At 43.6% G+C, this 23,894-nt stretch overlaps 1 protein-coding gene across 1 annotated transcript in view; it reads left to right on the top strand.

The window, feature by feature from the left end:
* CACNA1E (calcium voltage-gated channel subunit alpha1 E) overlaps window positions 1–14,514 on the top strand; it is a 287,767-nt gene extending 273,253 nt beyond the window's left edge. The window contains exons 43-47 of the mRNA XM_063134500.1: window positions 1,519–1,627; window positions 4,833–4,961; window positions 8,156–8,336; window positions 12,898–13,088; window positions 13,952–14,514. Coding sequence (XP_062990570.1) covers window positions 1,519–1,627; window positions 4,833–4,961; window positions 8,156–8,336; window positions 12,898–13,088; window positions 13,952–14,491 — 1,150 coding nt within the window. The 3' untranslated portion in view covers window positions 14,492–14,514. The remainder of the gene's footprint in view (window positions 1–1,518; window positions 1,628–4,832; window positions 4,962–8,155; window positions 8,337–12,897; window positions 13,089–13,951) is intronic.
* The last annotated feature ends 9,380 nt before the right edge of the window (window positions 14,515–23,894 follow it).

Genomic DNA, 23,894 nt, shown 5'->3' on the forward strand with positions numbered 1-23,894 from the left:
CATGTCCACATTGGCACACAGTTGTCTTGTTCTATAAATGAAAATACAAAAGCAGAATAGGAAGAACCAAAAAAGAGGCGAGGGATCTGAAAGAGGTCCTGAAGTCTTGATAATAAAATGCTTTAGAATAGGGAATAGGGGCAAGCATTGGGCCGGTGCCATCAAAAGGTATTTAGCTGCACACAGGGACTCACCGTGTCCCAAAACCGCAAAAAAGGGAATGTAGAATTGAAAATTCGGCCCTAGCAAAGAAGGCTAGGTTGAGGGATGGGGGAATAACCTGCATCAATTTGCACCCAGAATTGCCTCTCTCTCTGCCAGCCCAGGCCTGAATAGGGAAAATGTTCATGGGTCTTTCAAACTCAAAATGTAGCCTAGGAATTATTTAGAATAAAAATATCACTCAAAGAACCTCCTACAAAAATTCCTCTGAACATGGGATTCCGGCACACTGTGGAACGGTTTCCTCTGCTTCGGTCCTTGCAGAAACCAGCTCTGGCCTGCCAACCAACGGCTGTGTTACACAAGCACTACAGTTAGCTAGACATTTTTACTTGGGGAGAAAAACGACTGAAAAAACTTCTTAACAGGGCCTTCAGGGATGGTGGATCTTCTGCTGTCCTATACAAATTAAAATCCCAGTCCTTCTGCACAGTCTAAGGAGAGTTAAACTATTATATAATCCCCATTGAGTCCACTGGGCCAGAGTAAGCATGTGAGTAATCTTCCTTTTGAAATAAGTAGCATTTAACTGTATCTGAATCATGCCCCTTGCATTTTAATCCAATAGTGAGCAGCGTAACAATAGCAGTAGAAAGTAGCATACAGACCAGCAGTGCAACGTTCAAGAGGCCTGACAAAGTGAAGGTGTGCTAATAATTGCCTTCCTAAAGAAGCCAGTGGCATGAAACTGGTGAGCTTCCTTCTGAAGAGAATTCCACAAGGCAGGTGCTTTCACAAAGGCACGATTTCAACTGTGTGGAATATTTACTTCTCACGGTAGTGGCCTCCAAATTGGAACTGTTTAAGCATAGTTCCCCACACAAGCTATGCCACTCTCTGATGGGGTTTGAAATTCCCCACAGTGGGTCAGTGGGTCTTCCGAACACAGACAGGTTTCAGCAGGCTGGATTATTTTTTAGAAACCCATGGGCAGTTGTTAGGGCTGTTTTACCCACAATAGTCTGATGCATCATCTGAACCCTTGCTTCAATCATGGGGTTGATTCCCAGGGTTTTAAGTTTTGTAGTGACACTTGGGAGCGCCCTGCTTCCATTCCAGATTTTCCCACGTCTCCAGCTAGTGCTTTTAACAGGGATCTAGACTGCAGCCCCTTTTGTAGCTCCAGTTACTGTGAATGTATAGGGTGAGTTGTCGTGTTGTGTGAACTTACCCATTATGAAGCATGGCTTTTAGTGAGACAGAATCAAAATTTATTTTTTAAGGGAAGTAATCAGCAGATGCTCCACTATAGAGATGTGTGTTTTCCTTTCACTTGAAGTTGAATTCTCTTTACAGGAGCAGCCGGAGTGGGTTCCCCTCCCTGAGTCCACTCTCTCCTCAAGAGATATTCCAGTTGGCTTGTATGGATTCAGCCCATGGGGAATACCAAGAGCAGCAGTCTCTGGTAAATCATTGCACTATTTGTGAATGGCTCTTTAATTGTTCTCTTTTGCATTGCTTTCAGAAGATGTTTCAAATGGAATTTTGGCATTATTATATTGTTTACAGTTGCGACTGAAAAGCCTTTAGCTTCTAAGGACTGATGTTGTTGTTACTATTAATAAATCAATTTGTACATACTTACAATCTCTAAAAAAAATAGCGCTAATATGCTGCCTATAAAAACTATTTTCCTAATCCTGTCTTCTATACCTAGATTTTAGGAAGTCTCTTATTTTGTCCTTGGCAGTAAGACATCTGCATTTTCTGCCACTCTCTCTAGATACTGAGTCAGGATTGCTATCTATCTATCTATCTATCTATCTATCTATCTATCTATCTATCTATCTATCTGAATGACAGGAGGGCACTCCTAGAAATACCTCTGGCATCTGATAATGTAATGTGGAATTGCCAGCTTTCTTGGTGCTAAGTAAATATTCATTTTGTTAGTAAATATATTAGTAATGATATAATCCAATGTGAGAGGATGTGAGTTCTGCCACCTTCGTGGTTCTGAAAATGTAACATGATGGTAGTTGATTATACATTGACTTTTCTCATAGACAGTTACATGCAAGAGTGTCATTTTAGTTAGGGCAGGGGAGAAGGAACTGTTGCCCCACGCCTATTTTGACTTTTGGGACATGAACAACCATTCCTGGATATAATGGGGTAATCAGGAAAAGTTGAGCTGAAGGAGAATGGAGTACAGAGTTTTGGATCTGGATCAGGAATGAATACTGGATCTGGATCAGGAATGTTCTTCAAGAAGCTGGAGCCCAGAAGACAGCAGATCAGGGAACTATGATGCCTACCTGTTCAGCAGTATTAATTCTGGAAAAGTCCAGTCCTTGCCAGTTTTACTGGAGTTGTATCAGGGCTTCTAATATTATAGCTCTACAGCCCATGATAGGCCTACAGTGGGTTCCTGGCTGCTGCTTCCAGTTTTTTCTGGTGGTCCTGCTGACTGTACTTACATTACAACAGCAAACCCAGCAGGTACAATTTGCTGCCTTCCCCACTACCAGCAAGAGAAAAGATTCCTAGTAGGCAGGGCCTGTTGTCCATTCCTGATTGGAATAAGGGTTGCATATAGCATAATAACATTATTATAGTTATCATGTGGGATAAAAAATGACAGCAAAGGTTCATAACGTGATTGTGTTGTCCTCAATTTAGCCTTAAATGTATTTGAGTGATGTTGCCGTCCTCCTCATACCCAAATCTAAAATGGCATCCCCCAGCAATGTGCAAACAACGCTCCTCTGGTTCCCCCTCCCCCATATACAGGAATGGCTTCAGGAACACCCTTTTATATTAGGGCAGGAAAGGGCAACTTGTAGCCATCCAAATGTTTTGGCCTACAACTCCCATAATTCCTCACCATTGATTATGCTGACCAAGCCTGTTCGGAGTTGTAGGCCAATATATCTGGAGGGCCACAACTTGCCTGCCTTTGTATTAGGGAATCAAAATAAAGTGGATTTTGAAAAATGGCTGAGATTTTGGATCACATCTAGTTGCTGCCCCAACTGGATGCCCTAGATGAAAGAAAAAGAAAAGTAAAAGCATGTTTCATATTATACAACCCTCTATACCGCCTTCTTCTCATTAGATTTTTCAGTGTTGCTTTCTAGCAGTAATTTATTTAGAGCCCTCAGCTTCTGGAGGTGCTAAGGGCTTTTAACCTTTAGTAAGAAATGAATGCTAAGTGATTATTCTAATAGCTAGAATTCATGGATGGATAAGCACAGCTGAAAGGTTGAACTGTATCACTGCAACTGTAAATCTTTTGAGTTATGAACAGGCATATTTTGAAAAGTAAAATGTACACAAACTACTGCCTATTTGTTAATACAAGCGAGATCCTCAGGATTCTGTCAACTTTTGAAATGCCACTGCAGTCACTTCTGACTTAAGCCAGCCGAAAAAAATTGACCCATTGTTTTTAATAGAATTATTGATGATGATGGTCTTTCCACAGGTTGGTTTCCTCTCATTACATGTAGTCATTTCATCAGGTGGTTTACCAGGGCTGAACAACAATGACAGTATCTGATGCTTCTGGGTTTGTGTTCATCTTGTCTTCAGTGCCATGGTCCAAAACTGAGCTGTTGAATCACGTCACACACATGTGAACATATGCCTCTGACCCATACATACACCCAACTTTCAAGTCAGCAGCAGTAGTGTCTGTGTGTATATGGTTGCGTGTGTGTGTGTGTGTGTGTGTGTGCGCGTGCGCGCACATCTGTGCACCACCTTGACACTTGTTGGACTGTAGTGCTATATAAGTGTGCATTTCCAGTCCGCTCTGTGTGCTTCTCAGAGTGTAACACTACATCCATAAACTTTGTATCTCACGCACACACACACACACAGTGTGCCTCCTTGTACTATTCTACACGTCTGCCTGAAAAGAGAACCTGCAAACAACTTTTTGACAAACTTCGTTTTTGTGATGTCACTCCTGCTAGTGGCACACTGTTACTTGCCAACAGCAAAAAACAAACACCTATCAACATTGTCCATTAACAAAAGAAAAACAATGAAAATTGACATTACACAAAAATCTAAAAATCTATCACTTTGTGAATGTTTTGAAATGCCTTTACTAATTGGTTGGATAGATACACGTACACACCAGGCTGTAAAAATCAAACAACTGAGTCCAGAAAGTGCCTGAGCATCAAGAGTATTTCTGCCAATGCAAGTCTTTGACAAATGTAGCCAGAGATCAATCAAAAGGCATAGAAATCTAGCCCACTGATGCAGCTTGATTGTCATTGAGTCGAAGCCAAACTTGCCCCTACAAATGTAGGAAGCATCCAGGAAAAGAAACTGGGCAGAATTTCCATGCTTAGCTAGATTGAAATCCATAGACATGTTTTTCAATAAAGTTACAGCTACTGTTAAATTTATTACAGTGCTAAGCACATTTCCTTGGATGTGTGAGTCCCTAAGATTGCAGGTGCTTTCTCTCTCTCTCTCTCTCTCTCTCTCTCACACACACACACACACACACACACACGCACAACACATTCTCTCTCGATACCCCTATTCCAAAGCCATTCCTAACACATTGGTGAAAAAGACCCGTCTCAGAAGATGGCAAGTGCTGTAATCAAAACAAAACCCCATGAGCTTGGCTGTGTGTTTATTTCCAGGAGCCAGAGGTTAGAGAGTTTAAAAGAGTGCAGCCCTCTAACTGTGGCAGCTACCTCCCGGTGGATACTCAGGAACGAGCTGTATCTGGGAGGGCCTCTTCCATGCCACGCCTGACTGTGGATCCCCAGGTAAAACCAAGTGAAACAATGACTGCACAACAGGAATATAACATTACATGAGATGCGTGACCCTTTCCCGCAGGAGGTTGTTGCCTAGCTTAAGCAATGTTTAGTCTTAAAATCTATCACTAATACCGTTTCAATTGGCTCCCTATCAATACAGTGCGCTCCTTCAGTCCCTATTAGTGCCAAAGAGTCTGACCACCGTGCCCCAGTAGTCCACCCCGACCCCCGCCATTTTACCGATGGAGAACAGGAATACAGAATTAGTAGCTTTTCCAAAGCCACAATGAGACAAAGCAGGGAACCAAACCTCAGTATAGTCCAGCTGCCACCCTAATCACTCCATCAACCTTCTTCCAAGACTGCAGTGAAACTGAGGAACAGGACTTTGAGGGAAACTTCTTTCTACCCTGCTTCAACTACGACTGTTGCTGCTAGCAGCAAGAATGCCAACAGTTTGGAAGAATCCTTCTCCCACCTGGAAAGTATTTATTTTTCTTGACATTAGCCACCTTCTCTTTCAAGTCTTTTCCCATTGTCCTAAGACACTTGTTTACATGCCTGCTGCCAAGCATCCTGTCCTGATCAGTCTTGGCCATACTCCATCTCTTTGTGTGTTCAGCAGGGGTTTTTTTCTGTCTTGTCTGTCTCGTAATCAGTTCTGATTAACGGAGAGCTATAAGCTGTTCCCAGGTTTGTAATCGTAAGCCTAGGCTACATTGCAGCAATTTAACCTCAATATCCCATTGCCCCACACTGAAGGGACTTGATTACAAGAAGGTCTAGCTAATGTCTGTTGTGTCAGCCCCACATTGCTTGGGTAAGCAAAGTGTGAGGGAAGTAAAGACTGGTAGCCTTGAAACAAATTGATAAATTTGTGCCTGACAATGGTGCCAAGAAGATAGCGGAGTTCTGTTTTTCTCTCCTGTTGCTCTTTGGATAATACTTCCCAAATCTATGAAATCAGATACGGAAAATCACCCACCTTGAGAAACAGAGGGGTGCTTTAATTAACAGCAGGCCAAACCCACAGGAGGGAGAAGAATGGAAGGGAAAACAAGTATTTTACACTAAGGCATGAGTTTCCAGATGGAAAGGCAGTATCAGTGGGAAGGGAAGGAAATCGTGAGGTAAAAAATAAAAGTAGGAACATATAGGAAGAGGGGCAAGAAGTAGGCTGAGAGTGGATATAGTGAAAAGGCAAGATAGATGAGTAAGAACCTTTCTACATGAGGCTCATGATCCCTCACACACGGTAGTTTTTAGGTCCTTTACACGAGGTTGTCATCCTCCAAAGCCTCTCCTGTGCTTTGCAACCATTACTGTGTGGGGTTTTTTTTCCTAATGAGGAAAGTCTGGTTTATATTTGAATGGCATTATAAAATCCTTGTGCATATGCGCAATTCTGCTATATCACAGTGCCACCTACCAGTTGTGTAATGGAACATATAGAAGGGCAGAGAAAGAAAAACCCCAGGAGGGGGGTGGGAAATGAGTAAAGAAACCGATTTTAATCCCATAAAGAATCTGGAAGCAGAAGCCTTGGTAAAAGAGTGGGCTAAAAGCCTCATGTAGAAAAACCCTAAGTGAATAAAGGGAATAAAATAGGTACTTATTAGACTGATGGTAAGAAAATGAAGGACTGAATTTATGAGCAGAAAAGAGCACACTCTCAGGTGAGGTTATTTTTTGACAAAGGTTATGGAAATAAAATGGAGGATAAAAATACAATGCCTCTTCATTTAACCACAGTGTAGGCCTAGTTCTTGCTGAAGTGGTAAACCTGTATCTGGGTTGTACCACTTCAGATTGCAGGTGTGGACTCACAGAATTGAATGTTCCCTCATACTGAAGAAATGCCCAGCACATGGAAACTAGATGTCAGAGAGAAGGAATGTGAAGGAATGTTTTGTGTGCGGGGAAAGCATTCAGTCATGAATTCTTACCTCAAGCTGAGGTAGTATATAGTCCAGACACAGATTTTCCATTTCACTGAAAAGTAGGCTGTAGATTCAAAACGAACAGATAATCTGAAGTTTGGATGAGTTTAGGTACTATAGGCCATACTAACGGTGTGGGGGTGGGGGCGGGCATATATTACATTTGGATATCAGCAAGGTTTGGATGATGGAGATTCTGATCCACTATAATAATTGCAGTGGATAATCTTGTCCTTGCTTTTCTACTTTGCCTCCCCTCCGCACCCTGCCCCATCTTTTTTCTTCTTCTCCCCTTTGGAACTCCATTTCACTCTTGGCTGTCCCTTCAGTATTCTTACCCAAATTCAGTTTTGTTCCAAGACAGAATTTCAATTAGCAACCAACCCTGCTGATTACATCAGAGAAAACTGCTGTCTAATAGGAGGCCAGACTTCTTTGCAAAACGAGAACCCAGACGCTACAGGTTAATGATGCATTAAACAACCCACAGATAACCTAACTACTAATTGTAGTTTATCTGTGTCTTGTATAACCAACAATTAAGCTATAGTGTCCAGTTCTGGACATTAGGTAGAAATCCCCGATTGGACCAAGCAGAGGATTGAATATTCAAAATGGCTGTGAAATGCATCACTGTTACTTGTGAATAGTGTTGCTTGTTGAAAGCAATACAATTTGCCACCATTATTTGGGAACCAGGCCAGTGATTTAGTGATTGTTAGTCAGGCCACACCAGAGATGCTTTGCTCTGCTGTTGACAGCCTCTCCCATCAAAGGGAGAAGACAGAGCATGCTTGAAATTAAATGGCCAGAATTCGCTATTACTTTGTATAGTCTTTCTGTTATTCACCCATCTCAGCCTGCAAGAGCAGATTCTTTATTTGAATTCTCAGTTCCCTCTACTGAGATACATGGGGAAACTGAATCTTAATCTGTCCCTAATCTGAGGTTGGGCTGCCACCACTTTCTTTATTTCTCAGATGGGCAAGAAACCTGAGATACCAGTGGCTAGAGCAAGGCAACGTGGATAGCAATGTGGGTAAACTTAGAGCTAACCAAAGGAAATTATTAACATCGTAATCAGAAGTACACATCTACCACATAATTCAGTGGGAGATGTTCTTCCAGGCCCCTCTGCTGTGAAATGTCTTTACTCTCACCCAAGCTAAGTATCTCTCTGTGCCATTAAATACCTTGGATTGAGAATAGCAGGCCCTTGCCAACCTCTAACCATTCTGTCTTCATGGGATGCGTTTCCAGGTGGTTACAGATCCAGCCTCCATGAGACGTTCATTTTCTACTATCCGAGACAAGCGGACGAACGCCTCCTGGTTAGATGAGTTCTCTATGGAAAAGAGCAGTGAGAACACTTACAAATCCCGCCGGCGCAGCTACCATTCTGCACTGCACCTGTCTTCACGGCGCCTCAACACAGACTCAGGTAACTGAGGGTAGCAATGGGATGGGGCTAAAAAATATTCTTACATTCTTTTTAATACATTTTGAGGTGAAGTTGAATATACCAAGGTCACATAGTCTCATCTCCTCCCTCAATAAAGGCCAGGAGAGTTATCTTTTTATCGAAAGAATATGATCCATTAAAATTAACATTTGTGCAGTTTCCAGGACTAGCTTCTAAAATGATAATGTTTTCTGGAACACCAGTTCTCCTGGCGGCGGGAGATTCACTGTTCAGTTCATTCCTTTCCTTTAAATGACCAAAACAAACAAACAAACCTATACAAATCAACAGCTTGTATCATGCCGTTCTAAAGATCAATCAATTCCAATGCTTTCCACAACAACCATATATATATATATATATATATATATATATATATATATATTTCATCTCAGTCTTCTCTTTGCCTTCTAATTCCTTCCTCCACAGGAGGGCTGGCATCTCAAAAAACTCGTTCTAACAAAGAGAGAGAAATGGCTGCTTAACTGGAAAGTTGCTTTTAGATGGATCCCAAGAAAAGAAAGCATTTCTGAGTCTTTAGGGGATATAGTAAGAAATGTTCTTAGTGGGGAACTGTCATGGCCCAAGGGAAAACAACAACAACTTGACAATGGGGGAACAGAGTACTTACAGATAAGTAACATGAGCAAAAGTGTCACCTTTTGGTATGCAGGCAATTTAAAACTGGCTGATGGAATCAGATGTAATTTGGCAGTTAGATATTTCCCAACTAGTTATTTCCCCAAACTGGCTAATACAATACTTTTTCCTCTGTGAGTACATCTTTAAAGTGCTTTCCCCCCACAAACCAGACTTGTCTGCAGCTATTTAGATGGCACCTAACTTCCACTAAATAAAGCAGAAGAGTTGTGTACAATTGGCGGCCTGCAACATTGAGTTAACACATCACAAAATTATATTTTATATCACTAGCCCTCTCTTCATTTATTTTCACTGGAGTTTTCTACACAAGGCTGGAGAGTCTAGCCAGGACTTTTGGCAAGTTTTTTTAAGAGCAGCGAAAATGTGTCACTCAATTGTGAAAGTGAAAGGAAACACATGTTCCTCTTCTATATTTGCACTGTTCCACTATATCACACTGCCACCTAGTGGTTATGTAGTGGAAAAGCAGAAAAAAAACACTCCTCATGTAATGCTTGGATCTCAATTTTGTGACGAAACTGGAAGTAGATACAGTGGATTAATTATTATTATTATTTATTTATTTATTTATTTATATAGCACCATCAATGTACATGGTGCTGTACAGAGTAAAACAGTAAAACAGTAAATAGCAAGACCCTGCCGCTTAGGCTTACATTCTAATTAAATCATGGTAAAACAATGAGGGGAAGAGAATGCAAACAGGCACAGGGTAGGGTAAAACTAACAGTATAAAGTCCAAACAACATCAAGTTTTAAAAGCTTTAGGAAAGAAAAAGGTTTTTAGCTGAGCTTTAAAAGCTGTGATTGAACTTGTAGATCTCTGAGTAACAGCCTTGTGTAGGAAAGCTCATTATCTCTCCCACCACAGCCCTTTCCCTGTAATGCAGCTACCCAGCTGATGGTCTCCCCATTCCCCCACTTTTCAGTGTGTGTGTGTTGCCTTCTAATTTCCTATGTGTGGATACTTCAATGGTATTGATCACCGCTGTGTAGCAGAACCAACAGGGACACACTCCCCCTATCCAGTTCCTGGCATAGGTCATCCACCAAGGTGACCAAAGCTGTTTTTGTCCCATAACCAGGCCTGAAGCCAGATTGAAATTGATCTAGGTAATCTGTCTCATCAGGAATCCTTGGAGTTGGGAGGCCACCATGCACTCCAATACCTTGCCCAAAAATGGAATATTGGAGAAACTGGCTGGTAATTGTCTAATTCATCGGAGTTCAAGGAGGGCTTTTTCAACATGGGTTGTACTACCGCCTCCTTCAGGCAGGGTGAACCCTGCCTTGGCAGAGGGAGGCATTAACCACTCCACTCACCCACTCAGCTAGTCCCCCTCCGGATGCTTTTATGAGCCAGGAAGGGCAAGGATCTAGCATACATGTGGCAGCTCTTACCTCTCCAAGGATCCCGTCAACATCCTCAGGCTGTACAAATTGAAACGTATCCAATAACACTGGACAAGCAGGTGCCAAAGTTACATCCACTGGGTCTGCATCAACTATAGTGTCCAAGTCACAGCAGATCCAAGTAATTTTGTCTGCAAAGTGCTGGGCAAATTCTTCACAGTGGGCTGCCGACAGGTCAGAATTCTCCTCTTGGGGGCCAGTGTGTAAAAGGCCCCTGATCACCTGAAACAGCTCCGCTGGACAGCTCTTTGCAGACACAATAGAGGCAGCAAAAAAAAAAAAGGTTTTTTTGCTGCCCGTATTGCCACAGTGTAGGCCTTTAAATAGGCTCTAGACCGTGTTCGATCGGATTCATCCTGAATTTTCTGCCAACATCACTCTAGTCACCATCTCACTTGTTTCATCACCTCCAGCTCCATAGAAAACCAGGGGGCTGGTATTGCTCCACTTCGTAAGAGAGGATGCTCAGGAGTGATCGTGCCCACCACCCTGGTCATTTCTCCATTCCAGAGATCGACCAGGGCTTTGACAGAATCAACTGCTGAGGCAACAAGAAAATCCCCCAAAGCCATCAGGAAACCATTCAGATCCATCAGCCGCCTGGGGCGGACCACCTTAATCGGTCCTCCACCCCTGCAGTGACTCTGAGTGACAGCAAGTCTAAACACCATGAGGTAGTGGTCTGTTCATGACAATGGAACTATGCCAAGTTCCCCCACTCTCTCAGACCACTATCACCCTGTCCAACACAGGAAACAGGGTCCAGAGTATGCCCAGCAGCATGGATGGGGCCAGAAACCATTTGGGAAAGACCCATGGTTGTCATGGCAGACATGAAGTCCTGAGCCACTTCCAACAGGGCAGCCTCAGCATGGATGTTGAAATCCCCCAGCACAACAAGCCGGTGGGGACTTCAACACACACAGCTTCATCCGGCCAGGTCTCTGTGATACAGGCCAGGTCGGTATACCCATAGTAATGCACATACTAGCCAATGTAGTTTTTTACATTCACATTCTAGAGTGATTTGACCCACTTTAGCGTCATATGTTAAAATTCCCTCAAGTCCTTAGTTTTCTTATCATTTTTTGTGTGGACTTCTTTTCTTGGTGTGGAAAGTAATATGCATAATTTAGGATTAGCCATAGCTAGACACTAAAGTCGTTGGCTCAGATCAGGCCTGCTCTTCTGGGGGAGCAGCTGTTACTTCATTATCTGTTACACCATGTACATTGATGGTGCTATATAAATAAATAAATAATAATAATAATAATAATAATAATAATAATAATAATAATCAGTTTGCCCACTCTGATTTTCATACCTGGTCATTTGAGGTCATGATCCACAAGGCAGCTTCCAACTCATCCTTTAAAACAGCTTCCAACTCATCTTCTTTGTGTGATTTTGTGAATGCACTCTTATTTCCTTAAATACCAAATCCTAAAAATTCAAATAATTCCTCGCCTGAAACTACATTCCCTGGCTTTGTACTTGCAGTCATCCACTTGGGCTAGAATCACCACCACCATCACACATAGATGTGTTTACAAAGTATGAAGAACTCTATTTAACTGCAATAGATGATTAAGGCTACACTCCTATGAACACTTACCTAAGATCATGTTCCATTGGAAACAATTTAAGACCTAAAGAGGGGGGGAAAAGAAGATATAGAGAAAGGATTGTAAAATAGGCTGGAATAAACCCAAAGAGAGATTGGCAAACTAAGTGTCATTTGGAAATGAATGGAGAGGCAGAGTTGCTGCATGAAGGATTGTGGGTGTTATAATCATGCTTTTTTGTACGTGTGAGAAAATGTGGGCTGCAACATTCTGTGCATCTAAGTGCAGGACTGCAGTGGCTTGGTAAGGACTTACGGAAGGGGAAATTAAGGCAAGGATTTGTTGACCTATTACTCTCCTAAGGGGGTGCAAAGGAAGGGTCAATTGACAGGTTTGCCAGCACTCAAGGGTGAAGGAGGTGAGAAGACACCTGGATATTTGCACAGATAAGAAAAAGAAAAAAAAACCAGGGCTTTAGCCAGAAAAATACTGTATATTTTTGTGTGATTATATGGCTCTTCTCTGTGTGTGAAATATTCCCAAAGCCTTCCCTGACTTATGACAAAATTCCAGCCACTCTTTAATTGGTGTTTCTGCTTTTATTATGTGTTGTAATTTCTATTTTAGTCTGTTGTACAAACGAGTCGTATCTTTTGATGTAGAGCAGTTTCTAAATTAAATAATCAGTCAATCAATAAAAGGAGTAAAGGGCTGAAAAATAGAGCTGTGGAAATGTGGAAGGTTTGGGCCTTGTTGGCAGAGTAGTAATAGAAAAAGAAGTTTCTAGCTCCAAAGGTTATTTAGAAGGGAAAAGAAGGCATCCTACAACATTGCTTTTGGATTGACCAAGGACTTTTGTAGAATGTTTGTGGTGGTTACCCCGGCTTTGTCCTGTGTAGGCCATCGTTCCGACACACATCGGTCAGGAGGCCGGGAGCGAGGCCGATCCAAGGAACGCAAGCACTTGCTCTCACCAGACATTTCTCGTTGCAACTCAGAGGAAAGGAGTCCACAGGCAGATGGTGACTCTCCGGAGCGACGTCAGTCCAGGTCTCCCAGTGAAGGCAGGTCACAAACTCCCAACAGACAGGTGGGTATGAAGCTAGCAAAGTAATATAAGTAAGGGGAATATAAGGCAAAGAACCCGTGCATTTGTTCTGTTGAGAATATTTAAGGCCAGTTCAGTCATGCTCGTACATAAATGGATTTCTCAACACTCTCTCTAAAAGCGAGCACAGCCCATGAGTGCCAAAATGGGGCCATTGAGTCCTGTAGGTGAAACTGAGAAACCAAAGGGGAGCATCAGCTTGCTCAGAAGAACCCCAAAAGTTTGCAGAAGAAATGTTTTAAGGGGGGGGTAAACTTTGAGAGAGCGGAATTCTCCAAAAACAGTTCAATGAGTAATGTACAGAACTTACCAACTGCTGGTATGCTAACTGCCGCTGCAGCCTTTGATAAAATAGTCTGTGAAATAACGTAGGATAAGGACCCTGCCAGAAATCAGGCTGAAGACACCATCTCAGGCACTCAAGTCTAAAGGGTGACAACAGCCTGGCATAAGCAGGCAGCAGACTGCAGGGAAGTTATTTATTTATTACAGTTCTATACCCCCCATTAGCTGAAGCTGTCTGGGCAGAAACAGAAGACCAGCAAGCATCTCCCCAAGGCGGGGTAATAGCCTCATAGTCCACTTCAGCAACAAGTTGTCTAGGCTGAGGAAAGCAGGAGATTTGGGGACTGTAGAGCAGGGAAGTGGCACAGGACTGGCCCTTTGATATCACCTGACTCCCAATCCAGCAGGAATCTGGACTGTGATGATTGTGGCCTCTCAGTTTGAGCTGCCTGGATTCCCCACCTGTCACCAGCAGTCCCTGCGCCGTCAGGAGCTGGGAGCCAATGTCTTCTAGCTTATCATGCACACACATACACGTCTCTCTTCTTTTTTCTTCGCAGGGCACGGGCTCCTTGAGCGAGAGTTCCATCCCATCTCTCTCTGACACCAGCACACCCAGGCGAAACCGCCGCCAGCTCCCTCCAGTGCCGCCCAAGCCACGCCCCCTCATCTCCTACGCTGCGATGATGCAGCACTGCGGCGACACCTCCCCGCAAGCTGACGATAGTGAGGGTGGCTCCCCTCTGCTTTCCGGGACTCTGGAGACCAACAACGCCTGCTTGACTGAGTCTTCCAGCTCCCCACAGGGAAAGCAGAGCCTGCTCTCCACCCCCCAGCGCTACATCTCAGAGCCTTACCTGATGCTCCAGGATGACTCTCACGCTTCAGACTGTGGTGAGGAGGAGACGCTCACCTTTGAGGCTGCTGTGGCCACCAGCCTTGGCCGCTCCAACACCATTGCGTCGGGGCCTCGCTCGAGGCACAGCTGGCAGATGCCCAACGGGCACTACCGGAGGAGGAGGAGAGGGGCCCCACAGGGGGTGATGTACGGGGCCAGCATCGACGTACTCAGCGATACTGAAGAAGACGACAAATGCTAGAGGTTGCCTCCCCTCCCCGCTCTCCTCTGACGCATGCTGTTTGCCGCATTGGAAATGAAACGAAACAGAAATCGAATGCAGCAGAAACCAAGCCTTTGTGCAGAAAAGAAAAGAAAAAGGTCCAACCCACTGACCTCCTTTCTTTAATTGCACAGAGCATTTGATTAGCTTCTGCAACCACGGGTCCAGCACAGGTGCACTTGCTTGTTAAGTGAGAGTGAAACATGGCAGCGGCTACCTTCATCTCAAACGTTACATGGGTCTGCATAACCCCCAGAAGCCAAGAATGCGCGCCCAAGGCGAGGCAGAAATTGCTAAAGACGCATAGCAGGAAACAAACGGGATAATAAAGGGGTTTTTTTATATATCACTTTGTCCTTAGGAACTAGCCCAGCCCCAAGCAAGCAAGCAAGCAAGATGGTGGTGGTTTGGGATGCATGTAGTTAATCCCTTGAAATGACCACCCTATCAACCTTTGGAGATCCCTCCTACAATTCAACCAATGGGGTGGCTGTGGGATTTATCCAGAGCGTCTTCAGGGTGGAGGTCACAGCATGTAGAGGTCACATGCTCCACCTCCAGGGTGGAGGTCACCCAAAAGCAAACTAACTAACCTTGTGGCATAGTTGAAAGAGAGGATGTGGCGAGGGGAAGGCAGGGTGGAGACAGAAGGGGCGGCACAAGGGGAAGACAAGAGTTTGTACCATGGGCGATGGGGTCAGGGCGGAACCCGGAGAGGAGCATGGCTGCACCAAATGTAGGTGACGCACCCTTCTCAGACATTTATATTCTGAGTTTGGAATGTGTGGAAAGTATGGGCGCGTGCATATGTGGGTCTTTATATGACACACGTATAAACATGCACCCACGTAGAGATTTATTTTAACAAGCTGTTGTATACTAGAACCAAGGCTGTGTGTGTGTGTGTTTTCCCCCAGAGGAAGGAGGCATCTTTTCCTATGGGAATTCTTTGGTGCTGTATAATATAAGAGATGCTAGTTACAGAGGCCACTAAATTCTCCAGATGCTTGTCTTGGACGTGGAAGCATATGCCCCCGATAAGCAAGCTGTACAATAAAGCTGGCATCACCTAGCTTAGCAGTAAGGGCTTAATGCAGAGCTTCGGTGCTGCTGCTTTTCTTCCCCTTACAAGTAAGCTTTTTTTTTTAACCATACCTTGATTAAAATTGGGTAGTGCAAGGGTATGCCACCATGAACCTGTGAGTTCCACGGGATTGTGACGGCTCGTGCACCAGACAACTTTTGGAAGTAAGCCAGCCAATGTGGGAAAGGTTCTAGAGGTACTTTTGTTCTGATCCAACAGGCACAGCTCTTCTTATGGTCTTAATGAAGCCCCTTAAAATAAGGGTCACCAGCAAACTCTGCCTGAAAACCAGTGGCATATGATTTCAGCTAACCAAGGTGCTCAGTGTAGGGTGTTACCTCTCCCCCAGCCCCACCCCAGCTTAGCATTTCATTTATTTGGGCAGATCTTTCCTTTCCTCAACTTCAAAGGCAGCCGGCTCAGTGATCTGGGGGATGGGTGGATCATTTCTTACTCATCCCTCCTGGAATGCTGAGCACGGGTGACATTTCGATTGGAAAGCTTTTGTCTCTACATGAGGCTCCATTAGAAAGCAAATTAAAAACCCAACTAAGAGGCAGAACGGAGAGTGAAGAGCAGCTGAAGCAAAAAAAAAAAAGAGAGAGAGGCCCTTTTACTCAATTGGGAGAAGAGAATGTCCTCAAAGATGCTGATAATGTCCCTCCCTACCTCATAAGGGATGAAGGAACAGGCCAACAACCACAGACCTTGACAGCAAACCGTCTCTGGAAGAATACTCAGTCTCAAAGCAGATCTAGACCGATTTAATGGGTGACAGTAAGCAGCTGCTAAAGGTTCTTGAGTGGAAGAGTCAGTCTTGGGCCAGTGGCTAATGACGAAGATTTCAGTGTTACAACACTTTTATAACTGGATGTACACGTGGAAAGATATAAGCAGGGGCCAGGCCTAGCATGGTATGAGAACACCCTGTCTTTTTCTGCCAGCCTATTCACCCCTCTGGATCCCTGCTCCCTTTTGGGTTGCAATGAAACCGAGTTGCTAACAGGTGTCTCTGCCAATCCATGCCAATTCCAGGGAGTTGTGGCAGGAGAGGTCGCACGTTTACAAAGCAGCCACAGAATGTGATCCGCAGTGGTGACCTGAAAGCGGCTGGCTGGCGGTGAAGCAACTGCTCAACACCGCTGATGCTTGGGAGGGGGTGATGCACAGCGACCATCTGCCTAAACCCATTTGTTTTCCTTGCTAATACGTCTTCTAACGGGGCGGGGGTGGGTGGGGTAGATCCCTAGTGCTGTTTATACTTTTACCGTAATATGTGCACAGCCTCTTAGGTCCATCCTCTTGGGACAATTAAAATGCTCAGCGCAAAGCCTATACTAACAGTTTACTTGATCACCATACGAAGTTTTCAAAATCCCTTCACAAAATTTCTCTACCTCAGTAGCTCCGACCCCCACCCAGCAATTCTTTTTCAAAGAATCGTCTTTGTTTCATAGCAAGCTGGAATGATAGAGAAACGTGGTTACCCACAGCAGGCTCACTCCTTTCAACCCTTTTGTCACTTTGGGCACGCAGGTGTTTCAAAGCAGTACAAAACCCTGCGAAGCTCCTCCAATAGGCCTTAACAGAGTTTTTGTAGTGACTGAAAACCCGGTTTGAATCGAACCAAGGTAGCCATGACACAAAAGGAATGAGTGTGCGTGCCACCCTTCTGCAGCCTGTGGGACCACCACCCACCGGGGATGAAACGGTAGAAATAAAATGTCTGGGGGAATGATCAGTGGGTGGGGTTAGGGTGAACACCTCTGTTTGCCTCGTGATGTGGTTGCACCTTCAATGATCTGGTATTCAAGTGGTATCTCTCATTTTTCCATGATATCTGATCTAATTATGTTTCTATTTTTATTATTGCATTCTTATCCTGCTCTTCCGCTAAGGAACTCACGGTGGGATACATAAGCGTCTCCACAGCCCCACCCCAGTCACTCTACCCACTACAACACACTGGCTCTCTTGCACCATTTGCCAATCTGTTCCTCCCCATGACCCACCTTGAGGAAGAAGGTGATGGTCGCCTGAGAAAGGGAAGCTGCGTTGAGTCCCCCCCTGCCCCTTCCTGTGACACAAGTAGCTGTGTTGCCATCTAAATGCAAAATGCTTTCTGATTATAAGCCATGGTTTCTATAAATATAAAACAGGGTTGAGCCGTAGGAAAGCAGTATCATTTGTGTGTATTGGGGGAGGGGGGAAAGCAGAGGACAGCCTTATTTCCTGCTGATGTTAACGTTCTCTCACTTACATACCTTTTTGATTATGGAGACCAGCAAGTGTGCTATGAAGTTTATATAAGAATTCTGAAATATTTCTACCTTTTTAGGGTGTGTAAGGAGCCCTGTATTTCAAGTTTAATATCACTTCAGCCCACAATCTAGTAGCCTTCCCCAACCTGGTGTCCTCCAGATGTGTTAGACTGCAACCTGGGAATGACGAGAGGTCCAGTCCAACACATCTGGCGGGCACTGGGCTGGGTGCTTAATCTAGAGGTCTCTTAGATGAAAACTTAACTTTTCCTCTCAGCTCCCAAGCCACAGAAGAAAGCTTGTGCAGCCTCTTGCCCCAGGAACCGAAATGGAAAGTTTGTACTCACCTGCATTTAAATAAGTGGAACACCGTTGGAACGCAGAGATTCTAATTAACTATATAATTGCTAAGTCTTATGCCTTGTCGTATACTGGAGCTGGAGTGTAGCTTAATTTTGCTGGTTTCACTTCAGGAGCACAGACTCTTTTCCTTCAAGAGCACAGACTCAGGAGTCAGAACTAATCTGCTCGAGCTGTGAAGTTGCCTTTGGTGCTTCTCTCCTTAGTCCGGAAGCACCCAACTTGAACAGAGGGTCTGCACTGTTGACCTGATTCACACATAACATTAACCCATGGTTTATTTAACTCATGGTTTGTTACCCTGCCCAGGTTTGTCCAGCAGACGAGTGAACAAATTAGAGTTTGTTTTCTCAAAACCTGGATGGTTTGTTTCCCTCCTCCTTTGCCCACTCCCTCACTGTATCTCAAAGGCCTTTGCAGTGCCATAGTACTGGCACATAGAGCAGCATTTATTTATTTTTACTACTACTCTGTAACCTGGCAAAACAACCAATGGTTCTGGGCTAATGTGTAATGACAATCTATAGTTTAAACAATCTAGAGTTCACAACCCAACAGCAAACCATGGCTTCTCTTTCTGGGTTCATCATAGTTAACAAAGCATGTTTGTCAACACAGCTGGGTTCACACATCACAACAACCCAAAACTCAACAAGCTATGGATTAAATACCTCCATTATCAGAGGCAGTAAGCCTATATGCACCAGCTGCTGGGGAACATGGGTGGAAGGGTGCTGTTGCACCTGTGTTCTGCTTGTGGGTCCCTGGTCAACAACTAGTTGGCCACTATGTGAACAAAGTGCTGGACTAGATGGACCCTTGGTCTGAATCAGCATGGCGCTCATGTTTTTAAATAAAACATGGGTTAACATTATGTGTGAAGCAGATCTCCCTAGAGTTGATTCTATGGAGTCAGCTACAGAGACAACAACCATCGTAATCACCTGTCTGCTTGGGGTCTCATGCATGGGAACTCAGCTTGAGGGATGAATATTCTCTAAGGCCAGTTCCCCTCCCTTTTAAGGTGTGGGTACATTTTCCCTTGCAGTTTGGAGGGTATTATAGAGGGGAAGTGAGTGCATATCCTACGATGTGCTCAAATCCCACTTCATTTTAGGATTGGTTTTGATTCGTTTTACAGAGAGATAGGGAGCCCTTTTGAAAATGCAGACTTGCATACCATGACATTCCCAACTCCACCACCTACAGGGACTTACTCCTAACCCCTCCTTGCACCCATCCAAAGCACCTGCATGCTGACTAACCACTTTACTAAAGAGAAAGTGATGTTGGGAGGCAAGTCCAAAAAGTTGTGTACATCCCAGTCTTTGGGTGGAATGTGTCACTTCCATGAGTTGCAACCTCAGCGAAATGCATAGTTTAGCATCTTTTTGTGTCATCACCCTTTGGTCAAGCCCTTCTGAGAATGCTCATGGTTGCATTGACTTCTCTCACCTGCAGAAGTGCACCCCAGTACACACCCTTCAAAATTCTAATTCTATCCCTAGCATGATGGTCTTTGGGGTCTCTACCTTGTACATCTCAGTACAGAAGCCAAGCAAATACAGTCATGGGAACAGACATATGGGGGGGGGACCCATAAAAATGAAATAGGAAGAAAAGATGGTGAGGAGAAGGCCCTTATTGTTGAATTTAGTAAAACTGAATGCTCTCAATTCCCAAAGAGATTAGTAATGCCTAAATCCTGTTGAATACAATGGGACTTAATTTAGTTGTGACAATTTCAACAAGACTTAAGTGCCATTAACTGATTTTTTTAAATTGGTGTCAACGTAGATCCAAATCTGGACATAGAATTTTCACATCTGAGTTACTAAGCAATGGACATTCCCGCTAGACTTTTTCTGACCTTCATGGTATCTTCACAGATTTACCTTACCTGTAAATATTGGCAAATTTAGCATTGGTAAGAAAGTTGTCCCTGAATTGCTGGGCCACATTACATGTGTTCGGGGTAAGTCACATGTTAACAGGCCCTAAGAGTACCCAATTGGGGCATATTGCACTGGAGACAACTTATTCTGCTGAACGAGATGGTTTTATTAGTGAGTCAGTAACATATTTAAAGTTAGGCTAAACTGCAAGGCTGGGACTCTTGCTTTCAAAGGAATTCTTATATTTTTATACTTCTGCCATGATCCAAATCATGGGGTCTGTGCACGTGCAACTGATGCTGCCATGTGGATGTGCATCCCAATCTGAGGCTAGTAGTCACATTCAACACAGTGTTAGTAGAGTGCAATTGGAGCCAGTGGGTACTGGGAAGATAATGAAAAAGGGTTCAAATATAGGATGAAAGTAAATAAAATTTTTGCATGTGTCTGCCAAACTCCATAAGTGAAAAAGCTGAGGAAGAGGCAATCTACAAACGGAAAAGGGTGGCTTGAGGCTCCAGATTTAGAACACATCCTAGGTTGTTTTTTTTAATTATTAGGATTAACATTGTTCCTAATTGTATTATAGTTCATGGCCTAAAGAAGGCTTTCAATTCACCAAACTATTTTCTGCTGCTAAGCTCTCAGCCTGCTGTGAAATTCAAAGAATTGTGGTTCAAAAGCATTTTGAAAAGGAGGGGATTTGGTTTAAAAGCTGCTCGAACACTATCGGTTTGACCCTCAGCAACACTTCAACATAGCAGGTACACAACAGAGGAGGGAAATTGCCTATTTCCCTGGGAGGAGGCAGGTTACAACAGGGCAAGATTTGGAAAATGTTTCCACTTGAGCTATATGAAAGGGAAGAGGGGGGCGGAGAAACCATTTTGCGTAAGAATGGATATAAACCAAACCTGGCTTTATCAGAGGCCTAACACAGAGGTGAACTGAAATGCCACCAAATTAATGTGTGTGGATTGCAAATGGAAATTGATTTGGCAACCTGAGGCAGGCAGCTGTACCATGCCTCACATAAGCGCCCGAAGCCATTTTCATCTCAATTTGAGTGAACGCAAAATGGCGGCTGCACTTTGTTCTACCATTTTTGATGCTGTGCTGACACAAGTTCAGCTGGGCGTCACCATACAGGCCTCCTGTTGTGGTTCCCTCAGCGTGAAGATTCTGGCTAGTCAGTGAGCTTCACAAAAGCATCTGGGTACCAGCTCCCTGAGGTGGTATCAGGGCATCTCGTCCAAAGCCAGATAATGCGTTCAGCGCTGCATGTAGATAAGGTGGATATATTGTAACATAAATGCTTGTTTGGATCCAAAATAAAACCACAAAAAATTTACAAATCTGTAAAACTTTAATGTTTTTTTTTGTCAAAGAAAAATAAACTAAAACCTTGTTGTAAAGAATTACTTCTGCCTATAGCTATTCTCTTCTTTGTAATCTACAGTTTATTTCTGTGTCTCCTCTCTAGATTTTCCAATGGGGTTAAAAATAATTATTCTCAGAAAAATTCACATAATTAGATTAGCTCTAAAATTCTTTCAAATTAGGTTTTCCAGACATTTGCATTTTTCTTATCTATGGATTGTTTGTATTTCAGGAGTTTAAAAGCAGAGCACCTATTATGGACAGAGTATATCCGTATTTTCTCATAAGAAATAAAATCCAAACGGACAACAGTAAATTTCACATTGATTGACTAAGTGCACAATCCTATGCATGTTTAGATAGAAAAAGTCCTACAACTCCCTGCATTCCCCAGGCAGTCATGTGGCTGAGAAATGCTGGGAGTTATGGGACTTTTTTCTGTCTAAACATACACCCTAAATCACCCTTCACTTTGCTCTTGATAGATAGAAGACATATCATTCAATTCATTGCATCAATGTACATTACCATCACAATCAACCTGCTCATTTCACTTCAATGCTAAAGACGAATTATTATTTTTAACCATTTGTACTGTATTTTATTCTTTTTAACCATTTGTCATCTCTCCAGGTAATATTTGATATTGGGCAGATTAAAAAGAAAGTATCTGCTCAGTCAATTACTCCCCCCCCACACACACACACACTGCATAACATTATAAAGGAAACACACAGTTGGAAACTGTGGGTTTCCCTTGTCACACGAAGTTCTCCCTAAGTCCATCACGCAGCCCAGTGCCTTCAAGGAAAATTCATTTAATTCAGCTTGGAAGTTGGGTAGCTGGAACACAGTACAGCAGAGCAAAGCAGTTACAAGGGAAAACATTTTGTAGTAGAGCTTACTTTTGGGGATATTTCCAACACCATATTGAATATAGGCCATAACTTTACCCTTAAATACTCTTTGTTCATTAACAATTGAGACACTCATAAATCCCGTTAAGAAGCTATGCTTTGTTTTCTCAAAAGAAAGCTTTCTCTAAGTGCACTCTCATATCCCTTAACAGTTGGATAGTGAAAGCATATGATGTTAGCGAGTGGCCTCTCTCAACATGCATATGTCCATACTCATACTCAGACATATGTGTCTAAGGGGCTTTTTAATGTTGGTCATATTGTGTCCATGCTTTGAGCATTGTAAATAGTGGATTCCATCGGGCAGATACTGGATAGTCCCAAATCCAATCATATCAGTATTTCTTCTTCTTTTTTCCTCCCCCCTTTTTTCTCTTTTTTAAAAATTATTATTTTATTAGTTACATTACATTAAAATAAAACCACAGTGCACCCATCACCAGGATCAACTACGCCTTCATCCCTTTTCAAGAGGGAAATTTTAAACACAAATTTCTGCAACCTGGAAAAAGAGGAGCTTTTCTAGAAAACACATAAAATGGCAGGGAAGTTTGGGTTAGGGCCTGTCTTCGTGGCACCGAGTTGGCACCGCTTGGCTGCCAAACCCTGCGGTTTCACTGGTACAGGGTGGCGGCAAGTTATACAGACAAAGGGAAGCAGTGCGGGTTTTCTAGCAGCCATTAGGCCCGAACGGGCCCACCTCTCCTCTGACTTCCAGCAAACAATGGCAAGTCTCTTTCCGCCTGGGAATGCCCCCAGAAGAAAAGTCGGGGTAAGTCCCCGACTTTTCTGCTCCACATCTTTGGCTCTTTGCCCTGGTTGGCTCCGAATCGGGGGCTGCATCATATAACTGATGCAGTGTGGATTTGGAGCTACCCCTGGGCAATGACAACATACAGACACTTTAGTCACTGGCAAATTCAGCACTGGGGAAATTTAAAATACGAGTTTTCCAGTTCAAAAGATCAGCTCAAGCCCCAAAATCCAGACTAAGGTGGCCATTTATGAATCACCAAAAAGGACAGTGATTTGCATAACATTTGCCTATGCTAATTAATATGTATAAATGCATATTTAAGAAACAATTACTATTTAAAAAAAAATACAGTACATTGCACCATAGTGTGGAAGACTGGCCAGGTTACCTGTGTACTTGCCTGTTCTTACAGTTTACAGCAAGGGACGGTCTTCGCAGTGCTGAGTTGGCGATGTGTTCCCCCTAAACCCCAGGGGTTTGCTTACCGGGGTGGCATTGGGTAATCCCCACACCAAGGAGGGAGCACGGGGTTTCCAGTGGTCATCTGGGTACTGGAACTGCGTGCCCTCTTCCTGGCTTCTGGAGAGTAATTGCTGGTCACCATCCTCCAGGACTGCCTCCGGCCATGGAGCAAAGTCAGACGGTGGAAGAACCAGGGTGCCGTTCTCTCACCAAAAAAGTTGGGGTAAGTCCCCAACTTTTTTGCTGCGCAGCTTTGCGGAAAAGCC

This window comes from Elgaria multicarinata, chromosome 1, assembly GCF_023053635.1.
Source record: "Elgaria multicarinata webbii isolate HBS135686 ecotype San Diego chromosome 1, rElgMul1.1.pri, whole genome shotgun sequence".
In the NCBI taxonomy this organism is placed as follows: domain Eukaryota; kingdom Metazoa; phylum Chordata; class Lepidosauria; order Squamata; family Anguidae; genus Elgaria; species Elgaria multicarinata.